General features: G+C 36.4%; 1 protein-coding gene across 1 annotated transcript; it reads right to left on the bottom strand.

Moving 5' to 3' along the window:
* Positions 1 to 3,747: 3,747 nt before the first annotated feature.
* Positions 3,748 to 10,135, bottom strand: LOC137266406 (neuronal acetylcholine receptor subunit alpha-3-like). Its single transcript, XM_067801900.1, has 8 exons — positions 9,983 to 10,135; positions 9,457 to 9,591; positions 8,580 to 8,780; positions 7,581 to 7,835; positions 5,714 to 5,866; positions 5,050 to 5,235; positions 3,974 to 4,021; positions 3,748 to 3,834 (listed from the first exon to the last, which is right to left on the bottom strand). Exons 1-8 carry the CDS (start codon positions 10,133 to 10,135, stop codon positions 3,748 to 3,750), a joined length of 1,218 nt encoding a protein of 405 aa, XP_067658001.1.
* Between the last annotated feature and the right edge of the window lie 3,419 nt (positions 10,136 to 13,554).

The following is a 13,554-nucleotide window of genomic DNA, read 5'->3' as shown; positions in this document are numbered from 1 at the left end:
ATTGTCTAACATTTAGATTTTATAACTAACTTTAAGCTATGAATTGGCACTTTATTATGATGCATGTGTGTGTGTGGATAACAATGACATGAGACATATATATATTCATAAGTCAGATGCATATATTTGTTATTTATTGTTGTAAATGTTCAACAACATGTCATAAGCTGGACATTGTGCAATAGTTTCACACGTATATTTCATCATGAAAAATGCATAGTAGCCTAATGTTCTTTCAAAAAATCTTGAGAACTTTATTTCCCAAGAAAGGCTAACAATTGGCTCAGTAAATGGACTTATTAAAGTGATGTGATTTTTTTCTCTTTCGTCTTTTTATCCCATAAAATTGTCTTGTAAAGTGATAAGATTTACTGATGCATCAATTTTTTGTACCATTACTGTCAGTGTTCATTGGTTTTGTGAAACTGAACCTGTTTAGGAATATAACTTGAATGAAGCATAATTTTCTTTGTAATTTGAATAAATATATTTTCATACTGAAATGTTTGTGGATTATGTATTTCTTTGAACACTCAAAACAGTCTCCTCTTAGACAATTAAGTGAATTATATTTGAACTATAATGAATTATATACTGCACAAAATAAGTTAGGGATATAGGTATTTTTATGATTGATATCTTATCTGTGTATCAATAATTAAATAAATCACTCTTAATGTTTCAAACTTTACATATATCCCTAACTATATTTGTCCAGTGTAGATATCCTCTCATCACTTGTTTGACAACACTGTTAACATTTACACTGAAATGTCACATCTATTCCAATAAATATTCCTACACTTAAATTCTCCCTAGTACAACAAGCATAAGTGACATGCAGCATTATTTATTATGTACAGACAATATGTAATTGTGAGTTGCCTGTGGGTTATTCTGTATTTTAGCTATGATGTTTTTTAAAAATATGTTTATAATCATGAAGAGGACCTGAAACTCAACCTATGTTCTTACAACAGATGACTAACAGGATTTGGTGCTTAGGTTTACTGACTTTAGGTTGTTGCATGGTAACTCCTGGCCACAATTTCTCGAAACAAACTTTAGTCTGAGTGTGGACTTCAGTTAGAGTTTTTACTCAAATTTGAGAAAATACATTTCCCATAACGTACTGAAATTGATATTACACACAAAATTAGAAGACAGTTTGCGTTAAGTTAAATTTTCAGCTGGTTCAAATTGTCAAACTCAGTTTGAAATTTGTGTCTGGTCACGGTTTGGTCCAGACTCAATTATCGACAGATGTCACTTTATAATAGGAAGAAACAACGAACAATTACTGCCATTCTTCTGACATTAAAGGTAAAATACTGATGATGAAACATCAATACTGTTCAGTGCAGGACTAATCCAAATTCAGTTTCTCATGATAAAATAACAAACTTAAGACAAGCATAAGACCCAGGGGATCCAGGATTCACTCACTGTAAAATACTGATATGTAAATTACAACATGGTACTTTTTAAAGATACTTTACAGCTGAGGTATTTAGCAATGCCTTCCCAGGGGCCAGTATTAGGAAATAAATCACAGAAAAATGCTTTTTTGTAATTCATATAGAATTTGTGTGTTCAAGACTGCCCAATCTTTTATCCAATATTGTATCCCAGTGGTAAATTTCTTACTCAAAATTATATAAATGGAGGGTACTAAACGACCTTCTGTGTAATACCATTTTTATTAAATGAGTTAATGATTTGGTATCAAATGAGCGAAAGCGAGTTTGATACTAAATCTCTAATGAGTTTAACAAAAGTGATATTTCATGGAAGCGAGTTTAGTATTCTGTTTATTACTCGCCAACATAAATTGACAGAAACTGCCACGAAATTCCCTACAGTGTGATCACTCTCAGCTTTCCACGAGTCAAGCAAGGACTAGGAAATTTGTGACATCGGCATTAGCATTGTGACATCACAACTTTGAACCATGTTGATGTCATACGTCAAGTGGTATGACACTAATGCAATATTGCCATAAAAATATTACACTGCAGTATCTTCAACGGGCAAGTAATAAAAGAAAATAACATATTGTGACAAAGTTATTTGTTTGATTAAATTTATGGTCATAAGTACATATTACATAAATCGAAAGAAATTCACAACATCAAATAGCTAATAAATGTATCATTTTACAAATAACCTTTTGTCGCCAGCATCAATTATAAGTTCCTGGATAAATTTCTTATTGTCTCCAATGATGATAACATTTCTCTAACTTCTTGTAACATTGTATGTATATTTACAATAAGTAGATCATGATATTTTCATAATGCTTTAACACTGAAGAACTGATTCATGCATCATGTACCCAAATGAACAATAACAACATTACAAACAATGAATGTTCATGTAATAAAATCACATCATTGGCCATATTAGTGATTCATGTATACACTACTTGGCACCACAAACAAAACTTCAATATGTGGAAAAACATGCATTTTTATATAACAATCTAGGATATATTTTTTAAGTTAGGTGTGCTGATTGGCGCAGCTATTTTGTGGAAAAGACATCGTTGTGTTTTAAGGATCCTTCAACAGGCATGATACCTACTTCCTTGTTACCTGGTGCAAGCAGTTGACGGTCAGTGTGCTACATGGCCCTTCAACATGCATGCCACATGTTTGGAATGTGGGAATCACATACATATACTTTGATATTGGACAAAGAAACTCACACAAAAACGTTAACGCATGATATAAAAGTTGATCACATGAAGTAAATAATTATATGCCTCAAATTTTGCTAAGGATCAAGTATTGATGGCTGAAGTATTATTATCCAAATCATGGGCATGTTTGGATTGGGCTAATGGAAATATCACAGTACAGTGGGTAATCTGTGTAGGACCTCAGTTTCATGATGAACATACAGAGGCATGATGACACAGACACATCCCACCTGAGGTGCTTGAAATCATGCATTTGGATGTATCGTGAATTGATGCACAACAATATTTCTGAGGATTGCAACAACTAAATGCATTTATATACCTCACACGATAACTGAAGAATAAAGCAGATACACCAGCACCCTTGAAACTGTGAACATGTCAAATCTTTTTGGTGTGTATAACACGAATGACATTCTGGATGTATTCATGAAACTGATGCTGGTGAAATTGGAGGTCATAATGAAAGACATGAGGTTTGTGTTCACTACTACACTCCATTGTCCTTATGTCCTGAGGTGCCTGTGTACAAGGACCTGCACCATATGGAACACATGTCAAACAAGCGCCTCCTCATGCTAACACATCCTTCTGGCAACTTTACATGAATTCGGCTGTGCTCTTACATGAGAGTTGTTTTTCTTAACAATGAATTTGTTGGAGGGGAACACTTGACAAATTATCAAATTCATTTTGTGTCACATTTTGTATGTTGGCATGTGGTGGATCATGATGACAGAGTTATGTTCATAAAACATGTCTATATGAAACAGATCTTTGTTGACTGCAACAGATGGAAACTATCTGAAAAGTTGCCTTCAAAATGAGTGACCCTTAGCAAACTTTGAGTAGAATAAAGTAAAGTATGTTAACAAGTCCTTATTATAATAGCATTTCCAAAACTTCTCCAAGATGTGTATATGTACTTGTCATATGCTTTGTTTTCATACCAAATATGCCAACATGTACAATTGTTCACTTTGATTCTCCTGCTACAGATTTAGTTCATGCATGCTGCAGTAAGAATATATAAGTGTCCACTGGTTTCATGGTTGTCTCATCTCTCTCTCTTCATGTGAGAATCCTGCATTTGTCATCATTCTGCCATATTTCTCACAGTACTGTTTCTTCTTCTGCAACAGTCAATAGATGTTTCTAAAAAATCAGTTTGAAATTTTGTAACAATTACATTTTATGTTTGACTCAATGTGATTTGAAATTCTGTGAAAAGAACAAGTATTTTTAAAATTGTAAGAGTTATGAAATTTGTACCTCATACAGTTTGTCTTTGTCTTTCATGATTCTTCTTCTTTTCAGAGCCTGCAAGTGAGAACTCAGCAACTACACATCACACAGATATCACTAAACATTACACCAAATCAATAGCATCATTTTCACTGATTTTCAGAGGTACCAGAAACACTTAAGTGAGTGAGTGAGAGAGTTTAGTTTTAAACCACACTCAGCAATAGTCCAGCTATATGGCGGCGGTCTGTAAATAATCGAGTCGGGACCAGACAATCGACCTGAGCATCGACCTGAGCAATCAGGAACCGATGACGTGTCAACCAAGTCAGCGAGTCTGACTACCCGATCTACCCCAGACATTCATGGGTCCCAAAAACACACTTAAAAATGAATGGATGCCTGTACACTCTTTTGAACAAGGTGCACATATCATCACTATGTCAGACTGACACTAGGCTGTAGCAGCACCTTGAGAAAATCACTGATCAAGTTAACCATGCTGCCTTAAAATATAATTGATAGTACTTCACTTTTATAAAATACTTCAGCCACATTTGTGCATTTACATCTTTTCCAAATTTTCTAACATGGCTTTTGTTAAAGTAACATATAAACTTTTATTCACTAGTTATACAAACCTGAAATACAGTTTATTTAACTCATTCACAGACTGAGAAAATGCATTAATCAATTTTGTTAGACCTTAAGATTGACTTTGTCATCTATCTGCATTGTAGTATATGGTGCATTATAGATACATAGATTGGTATGACATAATGCCATGAAAGTTTACACATTAATTTATATTGTGCGATAGTGTAATATTACAATTATTCTTTGAATAAGTAATGTCAAATTCCCTCTCTCGATAATAAGTCTAGAGCTGTTCTTGAAAATTCCAATTCACACTTGACACCACTTGATATCAAAATATAATAACTGATATTACATTATTGGTTACATTAGATGGTGTTTAATTACTGAAAACTAATTATTGTTAAAAAAGAATGTAATAAACTTCTACTGAATCAAACCAGAAACAACAAAACAACATATCAATTCCTTGAAATACACGAACTTAAAATACTGAAGCAACTCACTGTGTGTTGAATGTAAATCCCAAAAAGGATATGGAACAGGAAAAGAAGTATGGCAAGAGATGATTCGCTCCATCGATCCCAGGTGCGCAGTACTTTGATAGGCAAAACCCTTCCAAGGGCACACATGCAGGCATTCTCAGCAGATTGGATAGACAGGAATATCAATAGTGACAGGATATATATGTCCTGAAATAATGAAACATTTGACATACATACAAAGTCATCTACCAGGGGATGACTAGATCAGGATTCAAAATTCTTCAAGGAATGAATACGCAACGCCAAACATAACATATATTCCATGCCTCAAGTAAATTATTTCTGGATGTATTTTCCTGATATTATATAAGGCACCATTAAGCACTTACTGGTATTGATTCCTGTTTACAGTACTTCAGATTTCATGGGGCTCTATATTGATGACCGTCAATTCTGACACAATATCGCTCCATTGGTCACCTTCCTTCATGGGTAATATGTCAATTAACCATTAATCTACATTACTAAATAATATGTATAAACCACAGTGTCAAGATATACATATTTCCTTTGTGCTAAAAAAAATGGCAGAGTTTGAAATTAGACATGAAAGTCAATGGATCATTTCTAAACTTAAAATTCAGCTGCAAATCTAGATAAATAAGTTTCAAACTGAGTTACTTACCAAGTAGGTCAAATAAGATATTGTTGGTAAGCTTTGTTTGACCACTAGCTTGAAGGCTACAGCTGTTAGGAACAGTGTGATGCAGATGCTAATACGGTCACCATTGTTGGGTTCAATGGAGACCACTGTGAAAGTCAGCGAGACTATCAGAATCTGGAAGTAGGCAATATAGTGAATTGCCTCCAGTACGGTAACAGAATATCAGCGTTGTTTATGGACAGTTGAAATGGATGCATGATTAATGCACGATTATACAATGCTATTAAGAAAGTGGTCAAACGTAACATATGTCATATTTGGGAGTACACTTTCTTAGTTAAGTACAGATTCTAGTACTTATCCATTCAGGATTCAAACCCACAACCTCAGAATCAGGCACCTAATCGCCAGCACACAAAGTCAGACGCCTAACCTGCTCAGCTACCACGACTTCCAGCCCTGGGAGCCACGCCAATTTACACTTATCAAAAGGATACACAAAGAACACAGTCTACACTACCAGTTGTCCGACTTTCATTTTTGTGGAAGTCGTGGTGACTGAGCAAGTTAGGCGGCTGACTTTGTGTGCTGGCGATTAGGTGCCTGTCTCTGAGTCCCAGATAGGACTCAACCAAAAGAAGAACTAGAATCTGCACTTCACTAAGAAAAAGTAATCCCAAATATGACATGTTACACCTAATCAATGCAGTTAGTTATATATCATTCTACCCAAAAGAAATATAACGTTTGCCTTGGGAAAATACACAGCCAACATCTGCAACCCATTCTCACAGCTTCTTTTATCTAAAACTTATGTTGCCTTACAAATTAATTATGAAGGATTGTTTCATGTTTCCCCAATTAAATTATTTTTTCAGTTTCTTTCTTCTACATACTTTGATTCATTCCAAAATGTTTAAAATTCTGTAAACTTTTGCTTATACTTTATTTCTTTACTGCATCTCAAATGAACATGAAAATAATATGAATACATAAACTCTTTATTAATGAATTTTTTCATCCATAAACAGGGTTTGAAATGAACATACGTCTGCAAGTATCAGATGAGGGAAGGGTTGGTGACAGTTCCATGTGGAATACCATTTTTCCCATTTAGTACTAGCTAGTCCGTCTCTCAGTCCCTGAACCACAGTGCAAAAGCCCTAAATATAGCAAGTCTAAATTTCTCCAGTTCTCCTTTTCAGTTTATAATAGGTTTGTTTGTTACTATCAGAATGATATGTATTCAGAGGCCAAGCAGTAGTTTAAGTAGAAGCCAAGGATACTTTTTACAGACTACTAAAATTTAAGAATTCATTTCTAAATCCAAGGCAAGTGAGAATCTTATTTATCACTGAATTGTATTTCCACTCTACATCAGATAATCCATGACACATGGATTATATTTAAAGGCAGCGTGGATAGCCTAGATGTCACAATTTGCTGATTATAGTTTCTCACTTGGCCACGCGAGAAACTTAAGATCGCAGGTTTGAATCTAGGCTGCCCTTCTTACATTCTAGGTTTTTTTATCACAGTTACTTTAAAACGGAAAACACCTAAGACCTACATCACTTCTGTTTTTTATCTAATATTTATATCACACACATGAGATAGCTTGAAAATAAGTGTTAAAAGTAGTATATAGCAATCACACACATATGCATACACGCACACACACACACACACGCGCACACACACACATATGCACGCACGCACACACGCACGCACGCACGCACGAAATCACTCGAGCATGCACGCACTCACTCACACATTCATGCTCACACACACTCACACTCACACACACTCACTTATTCACTCACTCACTCAGTACTGGAATACTTACTACAACATACAGAATAACAACAAATCTTGCAATTATACTTACCATGATGACAATTATGTTCCAAATGTAGAAGCCAACCTTACGCTTGACCCTACACTGAACATGAAGGATTGGATGGGAAGACAAACTTGCATACTCCATGGTGGTCTTGTCACGGAATGATTCTACATGGTGGTAGATATTCCACTCCTGAGCATCAAGGAATGTATGTGTGTTGACAGTACTCAGCATGTGTTGGTCCTCAATCAGTTCAATTTTGGAGATTGGTCGCTCTGTGCCAACTTGAATTGTCAAATCCTTTAAAGAGTTTATGGAAAGTCATTCTTCCAAAATTCAAAAAGCACATTTTGTTATACGTAAAAAAAGGCAATTCATTGCAAACTGATACCAAGTACATGTAGAATGTAACAACTTTAATACATTTTATAAACTAACATTTACCCATGATGATGGTTCAGTCTTGAAATAGTAAGCATTTTGAGGTACAATGTCTGAATTGTAGTCACATTTTACATCTGATGCACCAAACAAATATGATACTTGGAGAATAAGCCAAGAAAATTAAACTTTAATGAATCAAAGATGCATTGTACTAATATTTGCTTATGTCAGATGACAATTCATGCATAACCACTTAGCAGTTCTATTTGTATATACTTTCTTGGTGGACTGTCCTCCCCCTCTAAATATCCCAAATTGGAAAAAGAATGAATCTTTTAATGACAGCCCTTTATTCTTCCAGAAATGCCTGGACTTAAGACTAGTGGTAGCAGTTTAAGGAGAGGTAAATTTACATTTCCTTTAAAATCCACCCGACCAAATATTGTTTTATGTGATTATGTGATGAGGAACAATGTGCTTAAAAATTTCAGGTGTACAGTTCTAAAACAAAGTGGGAAAAGAAGCAGAATTTAATGAGAAAGTTTTCATACTGCCAAATAACAACATATTAACTTAAAGTTTACATATATCATACATTTATATTATACTCTGTGGAAAGACACTTCTATATATCATAGCTGATTCCTGTCTATACACTACCTGCACATCAAAAGGAAAGTGTTCTAATTCCATATTCTCTCGAAATGTTCCTTTAAATCTCCACAGCTGTAGAACAATTGGATGTTTGTAGTTCTTATCATGTCTGACGGAGAATGTCTTGCGATCGAGAGTCATATCTTCACAGTTTAGAATTATCAACTTAGGATCCCAGTGAATCTTTGGGTCAAACTTCGGAAGTTTCTGAAAATAACAATGAGTTTCAAAGTATAAATCATTTACTTGTAGTTGTCTTTTCCCCTAGGGAGACTATATATAGATGTTGTAGATTATCCCTGTTTCCACTAACCTAATGCCATGTGGAACATTAATTTGTAACTAAAATAAATGGCGAGATATTTATTTGAAACTGGACACTGACACAAAAGAACCATAAAGATGTGATTTAAAATTGGTTGTCAGCAACCCATGCTTGGTGTAAGAGGCTACTAAAGGGATTGTGAAGTTCACTGACTTGGTTGACAAACTGACATGTCATCATATCACAAATGCATGGATCAGTGCTCATACTGTTGATCACTGGACTGTTGCTCCAAACTCAATTAATTACAACCGCCATATAGTGAGTGAGTGAGTTTAGTTTTATGCTGCACTCAGCAATATCCCTGCTATATGACATGAATAATCTGTAAGACAATCCAGTGATCAACAACATGAGCATCGATCTGCCAACCGCCATGTAGCTGGAATTCTGCTGAGTGCAGAAAATTATTTTTTTCAAAATGTGCCTGGTAGCACACTTTGGAATACTTTGATTGTAATCATCATTTTCTACAGGTTTTTTTCTTTATCTGAAGACAAGAAACTAATACTCCAGGTATGTCTGGTATATATGTTACTCCTATAATGTAATACATACATTTCCTTTGCCTTGATGTTTTGAAAAGGCTGGTTCTTCCCATTTTGCCTGGAGAAATATCTCAGCTTCAAATTGTTGGGTAATTGTGTCAATGTCAACTATCTTCAGAAATGCACATTTCACCTCAACTGTTACCTGAAGTAGGCATATTAATATTTTTCAAAGTAAGTAGGAATATGATACTGGAGTCATCACAACATAAATATATGTTTACAAATTTTAGCATGCTTATTAATCATTACAGTAGGCACACAAGAGAAATGCCAACGATTTACAGTTCAGAAAGATTATGTCTAATGCTTGTTCATCAGAACTTTTTCACTGTGTTAAGAGCAATGGACAAGTAAGATGAAAATTATTTGTATAATGTGATATTTTAACATTTTACTATATACATACCAAAGTTTACATCATATCAAATCATTACCATGTGTATGTATGGTATTGTCTACACTACATTGGTGAAATCGTCTGAATACGTCTTTCAATGCAAAAGCCAAACACCATTGCTCTGATATTGAAATACCTTTTCTGCTTTAACGATCTCGTGAAAACCTGAGGTTGGATCTCCTGTTAAATCTTTCATCGTCTGTAAACTTGACAAGAGAACCTGACTATTCTGATCAAGCGTCACGCTCATACGACGGAATGTGTCTGCCAATGGTTTATTGGGATCCATTGTTTTTCAGATCTCTGCAAGTGAAACGACAAAAGCATCAACGGTCTCATTCCTTACTGTGTTACAAACTGATTTTTTTTCGAGTATGTATGTTCAGCTCTACGAAATAATACTCGTAAAACAGTAGATGTTGTTCTCAGGGAAACAATCTAGAGCTGCTTAATAAGTTTTAGAAAAAGCATATCAGCCTAACGTTGGCGCCATTTTCGGTTGTGTACAGCTGGAGTAACTTAATGAGCTAATCAAATATTTGTCACATTTCCTATCTATAATTATACTGATTAACACAAAACACACTAATTGGTAAGATGAACTTCGAAGTAAAGCAACCGGAAAATTCAAACCATGATCCTTCAGCGTCACAATGGCTAGCAGACGAATTTCTTCAAAGGGGGGTAATACACAAACAATACAAAAACACCCACTAGTGAAATAATAGCATTGTGGCCTATTACTATATTGCAATTAACTGTTAAATACACAAAATATACTTTTCTCAGCTGACGTTAATTACTTTTATTTTGTCCAGCGCAAATGCGTTAGTTAAGGGTGAATACTGTTCGTTTTAACTTTGCGCTGAGCTATGGTTCTTGTCAAGTCCTGTTTAAAATTACATAGAAGTCATTTCTTTACCAAACTTGCTAATTTGGGTTGATGGTGAATACGACTACATTTGTTGAAATGAAGTCATGAACATTGTATTAAAATGTTTACAACAAAGCTGCATATATTGTCTGTAAATATTCGACAGGTGACCAGACAATATCAATTATCGATATTATGTTACGAGAATCGACCCAGACAGCAGAGTTCAATGACAATCACAGTTAACCTCCTTAAATGCAAATATATCTGAAAAATAATTGTCTCAAATACAGTGACTTAACTGGCATAAATAGCTTCCATGCTCTTCTAATATATTTGATATCCAAACCACATATATATTAAGATCATTAGGCCTATGCATATAACTTGATAAGTTTGGTTTACACTGTTGATACTGGGAGACTGGTCTTGTGCTTCTTGCAATATGTAAACTATAGGTGAAAGGAGTATTTGTTCCCCTCACACATTGCACCCATGTTCAGAATCGAACCTAGGTCTTCGGCGGTACGAGCCAACACTTACATCACATCACTCCTCCGCCAGCGGAAAGCATTCAGCGATTACTGCTGTGTGGCACAGACTCTGGTAATCATGCAGTGATTGGTGTGCTATCCCAAAAATGAAACGCATAAGCAATTTGTATTTTTAAAAATCTATTAATTACCTATTGTGTTCAAACAATCGTCAAAATATGTAACACAAGTGTTGGTAACATGATTTTACGCAGTTATACAAGTAAAAAATCGATTTGTTCCTGAAAATGTTGACAACAGAACGCAACAGAAATCACCTTCCAGTTGAAATTGTGCAACAAAGAGCAACAAGGGTCTGGTAATAGAAGTCCAGATTACTTTCAGAAACTGATATTCGTTTTCAAGGAGCTTCAAAGTGAAATCACAACGTCGCGTGAAGTGACTCTGCAACACGGAACATCGCTATTGGAAGAATGCATGCTGGAGATTACCAGTTTTCTGTTGCCAGGCGTCTGAATGTTAGTCTGAGAAATATATCATGGCTTGCAGTTCGTTGCAACCAAACAGGCACAACAAATGACTGTCCCCGTACAAGCAGACCTCGAGTTACCACTGCAGCCCAAGATCGGTGCATCCGGGTACTAGAGTTGCGTGATCGTACTGCCGAGGGTGACAGCACAGCAGCCAAGGTGCCTGGACTTCAGAGGATACCCGGTCAAACTGTACAGAATAGTTCAAAATCCCCCTAGTTTCAACCGTCATTTAACAGGACAAAAGAGGGGACGGGCACCACTGCACCCCTGTCTGGATCGGCCTGTGCTTCCAACTGACAACAGTCAACGTCAGTGCATGGCAGCACATGTTAACGTCACTAAGAGTGTGACTCTGATGCTGTAGCTGCGGTGTGAAGCCACTGGATTGATCAGTTGAAGGTGCTCGACGCCCAGGTCGTCCTTAGACCACAACACCAGATACTCGTTACATGCATCCTGGGTGTTACTGCGATTCATATGCACGTGATGCTGAAAGATGCTGAAGTGTTTCAGCCACTGGCGACCTATATTGCCTGTATCCCTTTTCTTTGCTGAAACTGTTGACATTAATCAATGACAATGCATCCAGTTTCAGTGATCAGGCCTTGAATATTTATACAAATTAGTTTTACATTCCCATATGTCACAGGAGACCTTTGAATAGTTGCGCTGAGTATGTGTCACTTTCAAATGAACGTTTAACAGAAACAAAGACAGGACATACAGAATAATTAATTTTAAGTCACTTTCGTTTGAATTACAATTCTGGAATTAGTATATCCTTTAACCCGTGAAGATAGGTTAGAACCGATCTTCAGTAACCCACGGTTGCCGCAAGAGGTGACTAACGGGATCGGGGGTCAGGCTCGCTGACTTTGTTGACACATGTAACTATATCTCTGTCGGGTAGAACGATACTCAAATTGCTCATCACCAGATTGTCTGGAGATCTGGCGAAAAACTAAACTCACTCATTATAGTCTGTCTCGCAGACCCTCGAGAATACGTTAAATAGAAGACCAAGTCTTGAATGATTAGTGATTAATTTCAAGACTTCCAAGTCAACACCCAAACCTGCCCCTCCGATCACTGTCAGAATCACCATTCCCTATCAAGGCCCTGTCAAATTTCCCGCCTCGTGAAAAGAAAGCCAACATAGATGTCGCCTTCTCCAGCGACAATATTATCAAGGACCTCAAGACCCTCCTTCGCGATAATGGCAGAACAACCAGCAGCTCTGGCCCCAACCCCAAAAATGTGTATACCAGATCCCTTGTGGCTACACATACATTTTGAACCCTCCGGGTCCCTCAACGCCATATTTTAGAGCATCAGACATTTGTCAACAAACTCTCTCGGAAATCCACCATTTCCGAACACATCAACAAGAAACCAAGATCACGCCATTTTGAAGGAAGCCGGTCCATCAACAACCGTCAAAGGAAGCAACAAGAGGCCATAAACATTACGAGATCCCAATCATCAATCACCCATGACCAGGGAACATACCCGCCTGGCGCGTGGGACTTGCCTGATGAACTAACGGGAATGTTGACGCCTGGGTTGCTTAATGACTTCTGTTTGTTTATTGCCAATAGATTGCCGATACCAATCAGCAGCAATTAACGCCCGGTTCCCCTTGTCAATTTAAGTGCCCACCTTTTCATCCTTTCGCTATTGTTATTTAACCTGTACCTATACGGCTATCTGCTTCCTAGTTTTTCATTCATGTGATGATTTGATGAAGGAGTGCGAATGCATCTGAAACCTAGTTGTTCAAGGCATATCTTGAACTGAACTGATGACA

This window comes from Haliotis asinina, chromosome 15 (genome assembly GCF_037392515.1).
Source record: "Haliotis asinina isolate JCU_RB_2024 chromosome 15, JCU_Hal_asi_v2, whole genome shotgun sequence".
Taxonomy (NCBI): Eukaryota; Metazoa; Mollusca; class Gastropoda; order Lepetellida; family Haliotidae; genus Haliotis; species Haliotis asinina.
Note: the sequence above shows the minus strand (reverse complement) of the source record. Positions and strands in the feature narration are given on the sequence as shown.